Source organism: Strongylocentrotus purpuratus, unplaced genomic scaffold, assembly GCF_000002235.5.
Source record: "Strongylocentrotus purpuratus isolate Spur 01 unplaced genomic scaffold, Spur_5.0 spur5_scaffold_13, whole genome shotgun sequence".
NCBI classification, from domain to species: Eukaryota; Metazoa; Echinodermata; class Echinoidea; order Camarodonta; family Strongylocentrotidae; genus Strongylocentrotus; species Strongylocentrotus purpuratus.
The window spans coordinates 20,959,734-20,979,194 of record NW_022145598.1 but is presented as its reverse complement, the minus strand read 5'-3'; the positions used below and the strand labels follow the sequence as shown (position 1 = coordinate 20,979,194).

The 19,461-nt window shown below is 36.0% G+C and overlaps 1 protein-coding gene across 1 annotated transcript; it reads left to right on the top strand.

The window, feature by feature from the left end:
- The first annotated feature begins 1,467 nt into the window (after window positions 1-1,467).
- On the top strand, window positions 1,468-16,223 carry LOC115923224 (protein crumbs homolog 2-like). The gene is made up of 10 exons (XM_030983609.1): window positions 1,468-1,495; window positions 2,043-2,156; window positions 2,997-3,110; window positions 5,050-5,244; window positions 6,071-6,265; window positions 7,994-8,188; window positions 9,915-10,148; window positions 10,539-10,716; window positions 12,022-12,146; window positions 15,888-16,223. Exons 1-10 carry the CDS (start codon window positions 1,468-1,470, stop codon window positions 16,202-16,204), a joined length of 1,695 nt encoding a protein of 564 aa, XP_030839469.1. The 3' UTR covers window positions 16,205-16,223.
- Window positions 16,224-19,461: the final 3,238 nt, after the last annotated feature.

The following is a 19,461-nucleotide window of genomic DNA, read 5'->3' as shown; positions in this document are numbered from 1 at the left end:
AGATAAAGACACGTAGATGTATCATATGTGCAAATAAAAAGCACACAGGACTCTTTTTACAAATAAATGACGCAATACAGTATCACTAATTTCTTATTTTGTCCATGATGTCATTTGCAGTTATTTTTACTTAGGGTCTCGGCCGATAATATACAATGCGAAGGTGTTTATCCTCAATGTTATAAAGTAGGTAATGCTGTAGTGGTATGCCCTAAACTCTGTGTAATCACAAGGATGAAACTAGAATACAACTGTTGATTACCTTTGTAAGATGCACCACTTCTGCAGTTGCCGGATACGACACACCTTACAATTAAGATTATTTCTAACTCTTACTTTCATTGTAATATCACCACTGATAAAGTTTAGATTGATATAAAAACAATATATATATTCTAAGGATAATAAACAGTTCCCTATGCAAATAATTTGCTTACTACTTTAAATCGTTTTCAACCGTTATGCAAAATACTGTATAAAACAAATGATCACCTTTTTTTTAAAGGAAAATAGTCGCGATCGTGTTAAGTGTCATGTTTCGTACATTCATAACTCCCTTAATATCGGTCCTTTTCAGTTCAATCTTTTGCTATTTCATTTCTCTTATTTGTCTGCCTTTATACAAAGAAATGTATTACAAAAATTGCTTTGTCTTTTAATTCACTAGACCACTTGATGAAGTTTTTAGTAGTGTCACGGTAATGATCTAAATATATACTGATGTTACTCCCTTAGCATTAGATTTGATATCGCTTCACTCTTTATTACAGATATACAAGATTGTAAACCCGATGCATGCTCTAATGGCAATGGTGTTTGTATTGATGGACTCAACAGTTTCACATGTTCATGTTTACCGGGATATACGGGGACGCTTTGTGATATCGGTAATGATTTAAACCTAATTTAAACAATTAATATATGAATTTATGATTAATTCATTTGTATGTTCTTTTTTATTGATTTTTGTGTTCATCATAATAGCATATATAACATTATCCTGTATTTTGGGACGCTAAAATGATTAGGACATCAACAAATAAGACAGACACAATATTTAAAAGTCAAACAATCTGCATCTTATTGCAAGGAGAGGAGGAGGGGTCGTATAATAGAAGGCATTACAAAGAATATAAACTACATGTATTCCTCTGGGAAATTGGATCTATTGCAATTACTATACATCAGACTGACAGGTGACTAACGTAGTTTTCACATTTTTTGTCATGTTATTTTTGCTAAGATATCGATGATTGTGTGGGAACACTGTGTTTGAACGGAGGCACTTGCATGGATGATGTCAACGGATTCTCTTGTAAATGTGCGCCCGGATATACAGGAAGAACCTGCATATAGGTAGGTCCTGCCTAGGAAATATCTCAAATAACATGCAAGAAACATGCTTCTTGTTGAAAAGGGTTTTTTTAACATAAAAACAATACTATCAATACTGATGCTGTAACGCAAATGGGTCAAGTTACCATACGCACCTATGGTAATGTACATTTCTTCATTGTTTAAAATGTTTAATAATAATAATGATAATTTTGTTTTAAATATTGTAATTGTACTATGTATGATTTAATTGTGTATGATTAAGTAGCTTCCATGCTCCTTAAAGAGCACTAGACGGACTCGACAGTTTCACCTGTTCGTGTTTACCGGGATATACAGGGACGCTTTGTGACATCGGTAATGGTCTAAATCCAATTTCAACGATTAATATATGAATTTATGATTAATTCATTTGTATGTTCTTTTTTATTAATTTTGTGTACATCATAATAACATATTTAACAATATCCTGTATTTTGGGATGCTAAAATGATTAGGACATCAACAAATAAGACAGACACAATATTTAAAAGTCAAACAATCTGCATCTTATTGCAAGGGGAGGGGGAGAGGTCGTATAATAAAAGGCATTACAAAGAATATAAACTATTCCTCTGGGAAATTGGAACTATTGCAATTACTATAAATTAGACTGACAGGTGACTAACGTAGTTTTCATATTTTTTTGTCATGTTATTTTTGCTAAGATATCGATGATTGTGTGGGAACACTGTGTTTGAACGGAGGTACTTGCATGGATGATGTCAACGGATTCTCTTGTAAATGTGCGCCCGGATATACAGGAAGAACCTGCAACATAGGTACGTCCTGCCTAGGAAATATCTCAAACAACATGCAAGAAACATGCTTCTTGTTGGAAAGGTTCTTTTGAACATAAAAACAATACTATCAATCCTTACAACATTACCCATTGCATTGGTACCTGATGCTTTAACGCAAATGGTTCATACGCACCTATTGTATTGTACATTTCTTTGTTGTATAAAATGTTTCATAATAACAATGATAATAAACGATAATTATATAGCACCTTTCACTTTTCGGTCCCTATGAGTTTTGAAGAATAAGGAAGAGATATATTGAGTTAATAAAAAATCAATACCATTTAAATCAGGTAACCACTAAATTGACCTGTATGAACCAATTTGTTTGGTTAATATTGTAATTGTACTATGTATAATTTAATTGTGTATGATAAAGTAGCTTCCATGCTCATTAAAGAGCACTTGATGGACTCACAATTTTCTACTGCTCGTGTTTACCGGGATATACAGGGACGCTTTGTGACATCGGTAATGGTCTAAACCCAATTTCAACGATTAATTTATGAATTTATGGTTAATTCATTTGTATGTTCATTTTAATTATCTTTTGTTCATCATAATAGCATATATAACATTATCTTGTATTTTGGGACGCTAAAATGATTAGGACATCAACAAATAAGACAGAAACAATGTTTAAAAGTCAAACAATCTGCATCTTATTGCAAGGGGAGGGGAGGGGTCGTATAATAGAAGGCATTACAAAGAATATAAACTATTCCTCTGGGAAATTGGATCTATTGCAATTACTATACATTAGACTGACAGGTGACTAACGTAGTTTTCACATTTTTTTGTCATGTTATTTTTGTTAAGATATCGATGATTGTGTGGGAACACTGTGTTTGAACGGAGGTACTTGCATGGATGATGTCAATGGATTCTCTTGTAAATGTGCGCCCGGATATACAGGAAGAACCTGCATCATAGGTACGTCCTGCCTAGGAAATATCTCAAATAACATGCAAGAAACATGCTTCTTGTTGAAAAGGTTCTTTTGAACAAAAAACAATACTAGCTATACTGATACTATATGGGTCAAGTTATCATACGCACCTATGGTATTGTATATTTCTTCATTGTATAAAATGTTTCATAACAATAATGATAATTTGTTTTTAAATATTGTAATTGTACTATGTTTGATTTAGTTGTGTATGCTTAAATAGGTTCCATGCTCCTCAAAGAGCACTTGATGGACTCAACAGTTTCACCTGTTCGTGTTTACGAATTTCCCTGTTTTTCTATTGTCTTCCCGAATTACCATTGTCTGAAAAAGGTTCGTACGGCGTTCGTAACAGTTAGTAATAACATTTGTGACCTAGGCTTTATTTTATGTGCGCGGTCGACTTGTTGCAGCGACAGCCGCGGGTGAGGTCAGTCCAGTATATATTTCTCAACGGAGTGAAAGTCCGATCTCAGCATAATACACTTTACGTTGAATCTAGGACGAAAATAATATGTCGGACAAAGGAAATATCCGTTATTTCAATTGGAGATTAAGGTTATCAAGAGATCTCATATTAGCTATTGAGAAAAAAAATTAAGTAAATAAAAAAATTATATAACTAAAGCCTCGGTCACAAATGCCATTACGAACTGCTACGAACGCCGTACAAACGATTTTCAGACAATGTTCATTCGGGAAGACAATGGAAAAACAGGGAGATTCGTACGAAATTATCGTTCGTATGAACCTTTGTGACCGTAGTCTGTTGAAATGCACACATTTGTTCGCATTACTTTGCATAATCATTGAACGCAATCCCATATCACTTGTCCCATGGATTCACGATTGAAAACCATTACAAACATTAATCACATGATGGTATAAAATGACCAACTTTTGCTATACAGTACCGAAGTGTGACGTCATACAGGAATAGTCGTCAATGTTGCATGTTCCAAATAATTTTGTGTTATACAATGGTATGGTGATCACACAAGCCCCAATCTTTGAATTCGCCCTGCTCCAGTCCGTTGCTTGGATGATTTCCCAGTGAACCTCATGCACAGGCTCTGACATTATCACTTTGGTACTCTATTGCAAAGCAATCTTAAAGTCTCACCTATAACTTCACATATAATTTCGTCTGTCATCCCTCTTGACTCCCAATACAAACAAATAACACAATAATACACTTTAGTTATTGTGGGATAGCCTGACAACGACTACCGGAAGCCGACCGTTTATTCAGTTTGCATGTTTAACAAACATTTCTTCACGTTTCCTTCAGGAAACCGGACCGACCATGGTCCAGGATAAAAAAAATCAGGGGTAAAACTCAACAAAAATATAACAAAAATCTGGAAAACCTTAAGAAACACAGTCATGTCGTAACATAACATAACACAACGCACTTTCATTGTAAATAAAAGTTGTCTCTTTGAAAGCTCAAGCTAGAATGATTCAATTACACACTAATTGATGCCACGCCCTGGTCTCCTTGGCAGGAAGCTCGCAAACCTGTACGAGCTCCAAATTTATGAACCCTTAGAATTGAGATATGAGCAGGGATGACACCAAAACACCATTAAACTCATCTGAGCTACTCTCACGACCCGGAATATACATAACAAAGTTACATCCGTAGCATATGTATCAAACTATTTATTTATATCTTTGGATTCCGTCGGTCATCTTGGATAAAACATAGACAATTACGTGCCTTTTTTAACCAAAGGCATAGAATTGTAGTAGCCTATTACCAGGGTAAAAGCCACACAAACAAATGTAATGTTTATATAACAGTGCTTCTATTTTTTTAATTGCAATAATTGATAAGTTCAAACTGGAAGGTAGAATGACAAGAATAAAATCAAACGCCAAATTGGGTAATATTCTCTTGTCATTCTTCACCTGAAATAGAGGTCAAATGTGGCTCACCTGAAAATGGTACGAACACGGAGTCTGTTTCGATCACTGAAGGATACCCTGGGGAACCATACAATTACACCTGCAGTCATGGCTTCACAGTAGACCCTAATAACCTGACGGTAGTTTGTCAACTGAACACCAAGGGAACTATTGCTAGCTGGTCTCTAATACCACCTACTTGTTCAGGTACGTAATATCCATGCCTTTTCTCTTACCCAATCCTTTGGATGGTAAGATTGAATTATGGCAATAACTCTTTCCATATGGAATATAATATGATTAAATGGTGATACCATTGCCAATGCCCAAGCATTATACCACCACCCATATATACTGAACGCTGATTGAACTGTTGCTAGCTGGTCTCCATTACCGCGTTCTTTCTCAGTTTAACATTGTGAATACTGACAAAGCATGCCTTTTCTCCTTTAAACAAATCTAATAGACTACAATAATACAATTCTATGCAAAACGGAATGTAATTTCATACACAAATTTACGAACCCTTAGAATTGAGATATAAGCAGGGATGACACCAGAACACCATTAAACTCAGCTGAGCGAATCTGTCGACCCCTAATATACATAGCAAAGTTACATCCGTAGAATATGTATCAAATTTTTAATTTATATCTTCGGATCCCGTAGGCCATCTTGCATAAACCATAGACAATTACGTGTTTTTTTAACCAAAGGTAAAGCATTTTAGTTGCCTATTACCAACAATGAAAAGTAACTCTAAAATACCAGTGTTTCAATTTTCTAGCTCGCAATAATTGATAATAAATACAAACCGCAAGGTATAATTACAAGAATAAAATCAAACAACAAATTAAGTAATATTCTCTTTTCTTTCTTCACCTGAAACCAAAATGAAAAATAACTTTGAAATACCAGTGTTTCTATTTTTAACTCGCGATAATTGATAATAAATACAAAATGCAAGGTAGAATTACGAGAATTAAATCAAACAACAAAGTTATATTCTCTTTTCATTCTTCACCTGAAACAGAGGTCAAATGTGGCTCACCTGGAAATGGTACGAACACGGAGTCTGTTTCAATCACTGAAGGATACCCTGGGAAACCATACAATTACACCTGCAGTCATGGCTTCACAGTAGACCCTAATAACCTGACTATAGTTTGTCAACTGAACACCAAAGGAACTATTGCTAGCTGGTCTCTAATACCACCTACTTGCTCAGGTATGTAATATTCATGCCTTTTCTCTTACCCAATCGTTTGGATGGTAGGATTTAATTATGGAAATAACTCTTTCCATATGGAATATAATATGATTAAATTGTGATACCCTTGCCAATGCCCAAGCATTATACCACCACCCTTATACTGAACGCTGATTGAACTGTTGCTAGCTGGTCTCCATTACTGCGTTCTTTCTCAATTTAACATTGTGAATAATGACAAAGCATGCCTTTTCTCCTTTAAACAAATCTAATAGACTAAAATAATACAATTCTATGTAAAACGGAATGTAATTTCATATACAAATTTATGAACCCTTAGAATTGAGATATGAGCCGGGATGACACCAGAACACCATTAAACTCAGCTGAGCTAATCTGCCGACCCCTAATATACATAGCAAAGTTACATCCGTATAGCATATGTATCAAATTTTTAATTTATATCTTCGGATCCCGTCGGCCATCTTGCATAAACCATAGACAATTACGTGTTTTTTAACCAAAGGTAAAGCATTTTAGTTGCCTATTACCAAAATGAAAAGTAATTCTAAAATACCAGTGTTTCAATTTTCTAACTCGCGATAATTGATAATAAATACAAACCGCAAGGTAGAATTACAAGAATAAAATCAAACAACAAATTAAGTAATATTCTCTTTTCTTTCTTCACCTGAAACCAAAATGAAAAGTTACTTTGAAATACCAGTGTTTTTTTTTAACTCGCGATTATTGATAATAAATACAAACCGCAAGGTAGAATTACAAGAATTAAATCAAACAACAAAGTTATATTCTCTTTTCATTCTTCACCTGAAACAGAGGTCAAATGTGGCTCACCTGGAAATGGTACGAACACGGAGTCTGTTTCAATCACTGAAGGATACCCTGGGGAACCATACAATTACACCTGCAGTCATGGCTTCACAGTAGACCCTAAAACCTGACTGTAGTTTGTCAACTGAACAACAAGGGAACTATTGCTAGCTGGTCTCTAATACCACCTACTTGTTCAGGTACGTAATATCCATGCCTTTTCTCTTACCCAATCGTTTGGATGGTAGGATTTAATTATGGAAATAACTCTTTCCATATGGAATATATTGTGATACCCTTGCCAATGCCCAAGCATTATACCACCACCCATATATACTAACGCTGAGTGAACTGTTGCTAGCTGGTCTCCATTACTGCGTTCTTTCTCAATTTAACATTGTGAATACTGACAAAGCATGCCTTTTCTCCTTTAAACAAATCTAAAAGACTAAAATAATACAATTCTATGCAAAACGGAACGTAATTTCATGCACAAATTTACGATCCTTTAGAATTGAGATATGAGGAGGGATGACACTAAAACACCATTAAACGCAGCTGTGCTAATATGCCGACCCCTAATATACACAGCAAAGTTACATCCGTAGCATATGTATCAAACTATATCTTCGGATCCCGTCGGCCATCTTGCATAAAACATAGACAATTACGTGTTTTTTTAACCAAAGGTAAAGCATTTTAGTTGCCTATTACTAGGGTAAAAGGCAACCAAAATGAAAAGTAACTTTGAAATACCAGTGTTTCTATTTTTTAACTCGCGATAATTGATAATGAATATAAACCGCAAGGTAGAATTACAAGAATAAAAATAATACAACAAAATTTGTCCTATATAAAATATGACTTTATTTAATAAAGTAATATTCTCTTTTCATTCTTCGCGTAAATCAGAGGTCAAATGCGGCTTGCCTGGAAATGGTACAAACACAAAGTCTGTTTCAATCACTGAAGGAAAGCCTGGGGAAGCATACAATTACACCTGCAGTCATGGCTTCACAGTAGACCCTAATAACCTGACGGTAGTTTGTCAACTGAACACCAAGGGAACTATTGCTAGCTGGTCTCTAATACCACCTACTTGCTCAGGTATGTAATATCCATGCCTTTTCTCTTACCCAATCTTTTGAATGGTAGAATTGTTTTCACGAAGTGACGGTAGTGAGGAAAATCGTCACGCAAAGTGAATGCAATTTTTTTTCACTACCGTCACTTCGTGAAAACAGCGACGAATTATGGAAATAACTCTTTCCATATGAGATATAATATGATTACATGGTGATACCCTTGCCATCTAATTGCTCAGGTATGTTGTACCTATATGCCTTATGGATGGTATAAATGAATCATGAAAATTACTCTTCCTATATAAAAGATTATAATTTCATGGTGATTCCCTTGTCAATGCCCCAGCATTATACCACGCCCCCTCAAATTGCTAAGAAAGAAGTCCCGCCCAAAAGAAAATCTTCAAAAACGTAATGTAACGAACAAAATAATTGCCCTCAGAATTAAGCAGTGAGCAGGGATGACACAGAAACAAAATTTCTCAACCCCGAATATTATATAGCGTAGTTGCATCCGGAGCATAAATGATTTATTTATATCTTTGGGTCCTTTCGGCCATATTGGATAATAAGAAGAACAAAACGTGTTTTTTTACAGAAGGAATATGATGTTTACTAAGCTGTGTGCCATTGAAAATGCTTTTAAAAATTTGTTGATAAACCGGTGTTTCTATTTTTGAGGTCGATAATTGAAGTATCAACCCCAGCCCACCCATCCTCTCTCTCTCTCTCTCTCTCTCTCTCTCTCTCTCCCTCTCCCCTCTCTCTCTCTCTCTCTTCTCCCTCCTAGATCTCTCCCTTCCTGCTCCATTCTTTCATAACACTTTATTTCTCTCTTTCTCTCTTTTGTACTACTACTAGTATGGCCAGGAGGGATGCCTCCCTGCTTGGTCTCCTACAGGTGGTTGTCTGCACCAAATCAGCTCTCAATTAACATAAGAAAATGGGGACCATGGGGGACCAACGCATAACTTTACTATCTATTTATGTAGACCCTGATCAAATTACATGTTGTTAAGTTATGTAACGTATATTCTTACAAAGAGAGATTATAATGATAATAGTACTACCTTATTTCATTACACTCGAATTCCAAATAATAGTCCAAAGTGTCATGGGCATCCAAAATGTGATGGGTTTGACAGACGGGATGCGAACATTCTGAAGGCTTTATGAAAAAATTACACTTTAAGAAAACTATATACGGAAAACGCATCCTTCAGACGATTAACGCATTGGGCAGGCAACAAAGGCGACATACAACCAACACCAGGCTTATATCATGCTTCTATGATACAGACTATTTCCGTTTTCACTATTTACGTTTGAATTGTGAGGTGCCTGAATGTGGGACGTCGCTCGTATTGCTTGATGTGACGCCATTGATGTTATGTTTTATAATTTGTGTAATATTATGAACATTGTTTGTAATACACGTGTACCAGTGAGCAACGAATTTACATTTCTATTGAAAATAAATCAATTCAATTCATTACAAACGCGCTTAGTGTTGGAAAGTAACTCATTAAAACATGAAATGCTTTCACGATAATAATATTAGTACACATAAGCATAATATCGTCATGATCATACATAGTTCTAATTGCCTGTCAATGGAACGCGTGTTTTGATACATTATACATGTATACCTATATTAGTTTGTGATCTTTCTGAGTTGTGTTTCCACACCCAAGAAAGATCTCATAAACGTTAACAAACCTCATCTTACTTTCACCCATTTATTTTAGAACCGACTGCAAAGATCTTTGTGACCGATGAAGGCAGCCAGAACAAGATTTTTGTTGCAGATCTACAAGATGACTTAAACTTTACTGACATTCCATCCACTAAAGAACCACGTTATATTACCTATGACTCCGTGGAAAAGAAGATCCACTGGACTGACAAGGAAACAAAACGAGTCTATCGTGCTGATGTGGATGGTGGAAACAGGGAGAATGTCACTTTTGAAAGCAGTGATGGTATGATGTATTCACGTAGTCGTTTATGAATCTTTATACATTTGTGTTTGCATTTCGCGAGGAATGATGTGGATCAGAATGTGATATTGTTTGTATTTACAATCTAAACATAATTGTACTCATCTGGCTAAGTTATTCTTATTACACAAATCATGTGGTAAATAGAGCCTATGGTATGGCAGAAGTATGTACACATGTTTATATACCATCAAGTTAAGGGTTGTTTACATCTTGATTGAATAGAATCTAAACAAATATTGCTTGAAGACCTCCTTGTTATTATACGATAAATATTGATTTCCCTATTTCTATTAATTCCTTATTACATTTGTAAGAGGTTCCAACTCTCTTGTTCCAAGAAAGTTCTTATTTTGTTTAATTAAATCACAGAACTAAGAGGAATTGCTATTGCCGAGACATCTCGCACTCTCTACATCGCAAATAAAAGTCCGAGGAAAATAACATCAGTATCGATTGCAAAAGGGACCTCGTTTCCTAGGTCCGAGAAGGACTTTGTAACCGGGATAACTGAAGATCTGTATTCCTTAGAAGTGGATGAAGAGGAAGGGTGAGTCTGGCGTGGTCTCCATGTTGTCCATTTTTGTTTTCATAATAGATGTACATCATCTAGGCGGATCCAGGATTTATTATGGGGGGAGGCCCAAATTTAAATAAATATGAAATTTAGTGTGCTGAAATTTGGAAATCGTGCAGTCCGATATTTCGCGCTCGGCAGTAGGGGTGGGGGGGGGGGGGGGTGGGGGTGGTAGTCAGCACTATTTTTTTTTTTTTTTTTTTTTTTTTTTCCACGGAAATTTGAAAATCACGCCGACCGATATTTTTATTAACCCCCCCCCCCCCCGCCCCCTTTGAGCAAAAAAAGAAAAGTACATTTCTGGCCCCATTTTTTTTTTTGCCAGAAGGGGAGGGGGGGGACCAAAAAAAAAATTGTCCGCTTACCCCCCCCCCCCCCCCCCCCCCCCCCCCTACTGAGCGTCTTTTTGGCCGACGCGATTTCCACATTTTCGGGAGCAAAATAATAAAGCTGAGTCGTTGCGAAATTTTGGGCCTGATTTTAAAACCCCCTCCTTGAGAAAATCCTGCGTACGCCACTGTATATATCTATAACCTATGATATAAAAACAGCAGGTCGAAAACAAAAATAATGCACTCATAATGGGGGAGGGGAGGGGGTATAAAACTGAATCTTTTCCGACAAATCTTCGTAGGAGTCCCTATTGCGAACAAAACAAAACATTTGGTTCACACCAAATTAATTTAAAACAAAAGATATTGAATATAACCTTTCATATATAGCCGATTACCTTTAAATTAATGGTTAGCCCTGTACACTGTTGGTCATTAAAAGTTGAAATCATTTTATTTGTGGAATGGTTTTGACAATAATTTATTCCTAATGGATCTAGATAATAGTTTACATTCTCAGATTTGTATTAAATAATAATTTGTGAGTATTTGTTTTACGTGATTGCTAAATCATGTGTGTGAATCTATACTTTAATATCAAAACCGTGTCGATCAGATATATTAGTGCCCTTTGTGAGGTATTGATCCTTATCACGGTCGGTTATGACTTAAGGACGTAGGTTCCCTAGTTGATAAGCAAAGTAGAACACACATTCTTTAGCAGTCACGCAAAACAAACACTCGCAAATTATTATTCAATAACATCTGAGAAAGTATCATTACTACAGTATTATCTAGATCTATTAGCATAAATCATTGTCAAAATCATTCCATAAATTGTTCCACCATTTTTACCAACAGTGATGTTGACGAAATTATATAATTATGATACTTTGATTTATTTATTTTTAGTATTGTTGATCATCACGACACGCTTGATTTTCAGATTCCTGTATTGGTCAATGCAGACCAAAATACGGCGCAAACCATTCAACGGATCTGGACAGACGGAGACTATATACTCTAACAAATGGCTAGCCAAAATCACCGGATTGAGCATTGATCTCAGCCGTACGTACTTCATATTTAAAAGGGTTTTATAGTAGAATGACATGTCATTTCAGATAATTGAATGGAAATTTAACAAGACAGTTGAACTATGTGGCTCCTCTCCACCCAGGTGTTAATGGGTACCTGGTATGATGCAAACGTCATTGTAGTTAAATTAGCATGTAGGCGACTATTTTTCCTCATGGAGTGGAAAATATGCCCTGTATTGTGCAGAAAGGTGATACATATTCAATAACTGCGGTAATAATACTAATGTAAGCGTGTTGCTAAAACGTTTCATAAGAAACAGGTATTTGCATTATTATGTATTTTGTATATATACGCTGAATTATCATGGATTTCTTAGAGATTTCATTAATAGGTAACGAAAATTAAAACGATTCTCAAATAGACAAAGACATAAATTTGATGAGAGAATGCAATTAAAAATGGAAAAACCAAGAGTTGTTTTGATGGGATAGGCATCAACTTTTTATAATGTTGAACACAATTCATCGGTACGGTTTTAAAATCAAAAGGATCAAAAAGCGTTAAAATCAACGTTTTGAGTAGTCACGGGGAGACAATGTTGGCAGTGGCAGATTTAAACATCTACATATTAAGAAATATACATGTTTCCATGTCCTTCTTAACGTTGATTTAACGGTACAATTGTATGCCATGGGTTATAAAAAGGAGAAAACTATCAATTGTATGAAGAATGAGTTCCAAATTAACTGGAATGACCGTTGTATATTACACCACGTATATCACACACATGCAGTATCTTTAAGTCGTACACAATCTTGTCTTGTATTCTCATACTTTGATTTTAAATCCATATTGGTTGTTGTGTGGGCTTTTAACACGATTCAAAACCATATATTGGTTCATAAGCTGAAACAAATGAACATACAGGGCTCCCACTTAGCCGAGTTACAGCCTCGAGTTGTGGCGAGCTGGCGCGAGCTTGAACTCGCGTGAACTCACTTGAAATTTACTAATTTGTAAAATATTTGCATGAATTATCATACGACATATTATCGAGTTTCCTACGATGGATGTATGAGTGAACCTAGCGCATTACGAGTCACGCGAGCTCGGTTTTGAGTTGCGATGACTTGTGTACGACTTATACCGATCTACCAACGAGTTATCAAGATCTTCTAACGAGTGATACAAGTTTTCTACGAGCCATATGCGATTAAGGGGCGGGAAATGCATCATTTTGGCCAGGGGCGGCCAAGCGACTTCCAAAGTTGGAGGGAGGAGGGGGCACCAAGAACAAAAGGGCACCTTCAAAAGGAAATCTCAAAGCGAAAATATGCAATGTTTTAGACATTGGTATATACCCTTACATTGTGATTACAATATCAGGGACGATTTCAATATTGATTTCACTTTGTACACAGTACAAGATTTTGCTTTAATAAGCATCGTACTTTCCAGTTGAGTGTGATAGTGATTTTTTTGAGATTTGTGAGCGAGTGAGCGCTAGGAGGCGGTGTTGAAGTCGCTCGAAAATAGGGGTGCGTTTAATGATGCGAGGAAAAGAGGACACTTATCAGAAAAGAAAAGGAGCTCGTTTCAAAGTACAGAGAGTAATTATCAGAGGTGAAAATGGTGCACTTCTTACCTTCTAAAAGACTCACCAGGGATGAAAAAAGGCACTTATGAAAATAGGAAATGGGCATTTATAAGAGGTGAAAAGGGGCTTTTATAATAATATCAGAAAGGGAAAATGGAACATGTGAAAACAAAAGGTGTGCATTTCCAAGTTAAAAAGGGGGTAGGTCTTAACAAGGGAAGAGGCACTTCTTACAAAGGAAAAGGGGCACTTCTCAAAATAAAAGAGGCACATCTCAGATTTGAATAAGGCAAATTATCAGAGGTGAATGGGGCACTTTTTAAAAGTGAAAAGGGGCACTTGTCAAAAAAGGGCACTTATAAGAGGTGAAAAGGGGTAGGGACACTTTTACAAATTAATATGGCCCCCTGGCCGAAGATAAATGGACACTTTCCTATGTAAAAAGGGGGAAATTTGAGTACTTGAAAAAGTAGGGGCACTGTGCCCCCTGCCCCCCTCCCTGCTCCCCTCCGCCCTCCGGATAGGTTTGTCTCTGATATTGGCGCTCTCCAAAATAAGGGTAAGAAATTTTTTTTTTTGCTCTCTGAATTTGACAATTTGACCGATCGACATTCCGTTGGGGGGGGGGGGGGGTAAGGTCACCTTTTTTAGGTCATCTGTTAGCATCATTATTATTATTATTATTTTTAATTAAAAATAATATATATGTATATATAAATCAAAAGGGGGGGGGGGTTCATCCGAGTTACAAGAACAGTTATTCGCAAGTTATTGCGAGTGCCTCTTTGAAACAACTCATGACAACTCGCCAGTAGCGTACGAAGGGTTTTTTAATGGGGGGGGGGGGTTAACATTTTTTAATCTGGCCGAAAATTTGGCAACGACTCAGCTGGCCGCTGAATAAGCGCGGGGGGGGGGGGAGATTATAGATTAACATCATTTACATATATATATATATATATATATATAAGCGTGAAGAAAATGGTCTAGAAACGTGAGACGTAGCTGTACTTTACAATTTTATTACGAGCTTTCGGCTTCTGAGGCCTTCTTCATACATGTATATATATTTGTTCATACCATGTATTTGTTTTTGTATGTGTTTGCACTTCAGAACCTGAAGAAGACCACACAAGCAGAAAGCTCGTAATACAATTGTAAAGTACAGCTACGTCTCACATTCCTAGACCATTTTCTTCACGCCTCTACATATTCTGGAACACTCGTTGTCATGTTAGAGTTGAGAATTCTCGTACTGATATATATATATATATATATATATATGTATATATACATACAAATAGGTTAGAAGGCGAGAAATCCAAATAAGCCCTAAATTAGAAAAAGAATATGAGCAGAAAAAATATACCCCCAAAATAAAAGAAAAACAAATGAGTTGTCTTTGTTTGCTATTAAAAGTCAAACATGATATTACAAATATTATAAACTGCTTATGAAAGTATAGTAAGTTGGTTTATATTAAGTTTCTACTGGAAATTAATTCCATAGTTTTGCACCATGATATCTTAAACTTTTCTTTTTGAAGCACGTTTTAATTCTTGGTAAAGTAAATATACGAGGAGCATTTTTTAAGCTATAGGAAGTGTATCTAAAATTAAATTTACTTAAAAGATAATCCGGGGTTGATTGGTCTGCAATTGTGAAATGTGAGCAAAACAAATTTCCAATATTGGACAATAAATTGAAATTAAATATGTTGATTTTTTAAAAGTTACTACACTACCTGAAGTATTTATGCTCAACTATTCTTTGTGTATACTTTTCCTTCACACAAACCGCCTGTTTCCCTTTTGTTGTCTATTTGATTATGTTTTGTACCTACCTACATGTACATATATTTAATTTATTCCTGAAGACTAGCCCTTGATAGGTCAATGGCCTCTGTTGGCTCCACCGCAGTCTCAAGTACTAATTCTATGTGCTCTAAATTTCTTTAAATATTGTTATGCTATTTTCTTGTTTTGTTTTGTTGGTTCAAACTGTTTATGTAAAATGTTATATGTTTTTATGAGAAGTGGAAAAGAAATGAAATGAAACAAATTGAAATGAAAATTTAATTTAATTTCATTGTATTTAATCAAATATTAAATTCATAAGATTAATTACTTGTCTTATTTCCTTGTAATATTTGCGAATTCTCTTTGTTTTGGCAGGAGATCCACCACTCATATTCGCATGTGACTATGAGAAAACACGAACTTTCTACAAGGCCGCAAATACCAAAAATACCGAAAATGAGCTCGCATACCTCATGGATGACCCTGACATCAGCGGCAGTGAAGAAGAGCAAGAACTATTGCGAGATATCAGCTACTTCAATGGCTCCCTCTACTGGACGAAGGACGGTAGTCACAAAGGCATCGCTGTATTGACTAATTACGATTCGGTCAGCGTATCGTTCCAAGTGAAAGAAGCCGATGTGATTAGCAAACCCTTTCAATTGCTCATCATTGATGTAAATTTGATGTAAATCCAGGGACGGATCCACGTAGCGATTATTCCGGCCCTCCCCCCCCCCCCCCCTCCCCCTCTCCCTTATTCGCCGGCCGGCTGATTCGGCACTAAATGTTGTATTAAGATTTGGCTACCCCCCCCCCCCCCCCCCTTGACACCGTCTGGATCCTCTGCAGGCACGGGTCCACGGGGGGGGGGGGGGCTGACGGGTCAACAACAACAATTATTTTTTTTTAATTCTCACGAATTAGGTGACTGAGTCGGCGCAAAATATTTCCTGAAAAATTGGACCAAAAAAAAAAATACCTCCTACCCCCCCCCCCGCTTATTCACCGGTGGCTGAGTCGCAACTAATATTTTCTCACGGATTGGGCCCCCCCCCCCTCTTCCCGCCTGCTGGATCCGCCACTGTGTAAATCCATGATCAATATTTGACAGAAACTTAAGAGCCCGGGCGTATTGTTTATTTGATTTAACGTTGTAAACATTGTAATATCAGATATAACTGGTAAACCACAGCAAAAAAAAAAACACCCAAAAACAGCCGGGTTTTGGGGTATTTTGGTATATTCTTTTTTTGTTTTTGGTTCCTTTATTGTAAATGAATGGCAACAAAGGTCATTGTCATTCACTAAACACAGTGTGCGTACAAATTAAAAACATATTAGCTTGTAAATATTGATGGTAGAATACCTCATGTCAATGGGTACTCATCTTTAAGCCCATTTGCACTAATTTGGCATGGAGGGATTAGACCTCACTGCAAGGTCACTGGCAGGTGGTTTTCATCAAATCAGCTCTCAATCACCATAATAAAAAGGGCATCATTGGGGATCAACGGGTACCGCTTAGTATAGGCATTGTTGGATGTATAGGGCGCAAGTAGCTATAAGTAGTGCAGTGGGGCTTTAGAAGAGGAATGCTTGGAAGTCACAGTTTCTTGTTTTACTTATTGCAGCCTAGAATGTAGGATACTGCTGAAGTTAGCTTGGTTGTTTGATTGAAATGATACGTTCTTTTTTTCATGTTATGTCTTGTTGAGGTTTTCGCTTTTAAATGAAATGCTTCTTTTGTATTATATTTTGCTTTTCAATATGAAAGTAATGAAACCATTTAAAGCTCGAGATACGTACCGTAATTGTCGGACATTGTTAGTAACAAGTCTGTATGCATTGTATAAACTCCTTGAAATGATAGAGCTGGGGGTGTTTCACAAAGATCCTAAGTTGAACTTATCTCTAAGATGGACTTAAAAATTATGGGAAGCCATTAGCATCTATGAAAATATTTTGTAAAAGTTAATTAAAAGGCATAAAATGTTGATTCAAATCATTCATATGTTCTATTATCAAGGAGATTTCATGTTCTTGATGTGGAATTTATAAAAAGTCTAAAATACTTGAATTTTTGCTTTTGAATATATTTAATTTTAAGGCTACAAATGGCTCTCCATAATATTTAAGTCCAACTTAGAGTTAAGTTCAACTTACGATGTTTGTAAAACACCCCCCAGTATTCGAGCAAGCATGATAATAACCTTATTTGCTGTCAATCTTTCCATACCCATAACTAAGATTTGTTTATTTTGGCCGAAAAAAGCATGAAACATAATTATTTTCCAATGTCATAGTGTACGGAATCTGAATACAGCCTCGTAAAGATTTTGAGAATGCAGAAGTGAAGCTTGAATTATTTACCTAGGAAAACCAATTTGAGACACTTGTATACAAATCGCTATCAATTGTTTGTTAATCGTATAAAATACATGCACATAATATTTCAGTGTATTCATAACCTATTTTCTTAAAAATTTTAGCGCATATTATTTACGATGGGATTATGTTATACTTCTTTAAAAAAATGTACATGCATTTAATAGTAATATGTCTTGTTTAACAAGGGTAGCCTCATCAGGGCCCTGCAATCAGGCGCGTACGCAGCGGTTGGGGGTTGAACCCCCCCCCCATCAATTTTTGTATGTGTGATTTTAGATGACCACCTCCCCCTAAACAAAATTGTAATTACAACAAACAAATCTTTTTATTTTGTGTGTGTAAAGGCTTATCCCCCCCTCCCCCCCCCCCCCCCCCGCTTATTCAGCGGCTGGCTGAGGTGTTGCGAAAAATTTCGGCCCGATTGAAAAATGTTTTTAAAAAAAACCTTGAAAAAATCCTGCGTACGCCACTGCCTGCAATCATAATCGGATTCAGGCTTACCCGTATATGTATCCTGTAGATTGCAAATATGTATCTGTATATGATATATTTATTTAATCATAATGAACAGAGATGGATTCCTAGTCGGTTAAGTTGTAGTGTTATCGTGGTTATATTATAGGCGTTTGTTTGCACAGCAGTGGTCAGACTCCATTACATTTAGAAATTTGCATTTTGTTGCTAAGTATAGCATTCATTCCTACTTTGCTATTGGTTGCTGTGAAATTGTATTAAACTGTATGTGTAACCCCTAAATAGAGACAATCCATTGTAATGATTTCGCATTATGATTTGAAACCAAATAATGCTATGCGGTTGGGAAAAGGTTAGCAAAGAGGAACAGTAGTTTGCTTTGTATGTTTCTGAGTTAGTGGCTGTTTAATGTACTCATTAAATTTCTAATGTCTTTCTATAAAGAACATTAGAAATTTAAATACCACAAATACACTCTGAATGAATATAACCTAGCGATAGAGGGAGCTTGCTTTACCAATGCTCACCTATGTACTCTGACTATGAAAATTATGTCCGGGAAATTGTTTCTATCACATAGTAAGGAAATCTGAATATTGTATAACCGTCAAAGTATTGGGGTTTTAATCATTTCCACTTAACACACTATCGTACACAAATAATATGATTCGATTTTCTTTTAAAATTAATAGCTACCCCCCCCCCCCTCCCCCATCTTAGAACAAAATGTCATAAAATACCCCTAACAAATGAATCTTTCACTGAACTGCAAACCTGCCAAAATGAAACCATTATTTTTTGAAAGGGTCAAAATTAATAAAGGAAATTAAACAAACAATGATAGAAATAAACAAAGATTCAGAAATAGACATGAAGATAATGTAAAAATAAACACAATCTCTCAATTTAAGATCACTACAAAAATAAATTAACTTTCGAAATAAATATAACGCAGGAATGAAGAAAACTTCAGAATTAAAGATAACTGCACAAATAAGGACAACCTCTGAATCATATAAAAAGCTTCGGACATAAAAATGTCTGCAGAAATAAGGACAAGCACAGAATTCATGTCTGCCGAAAT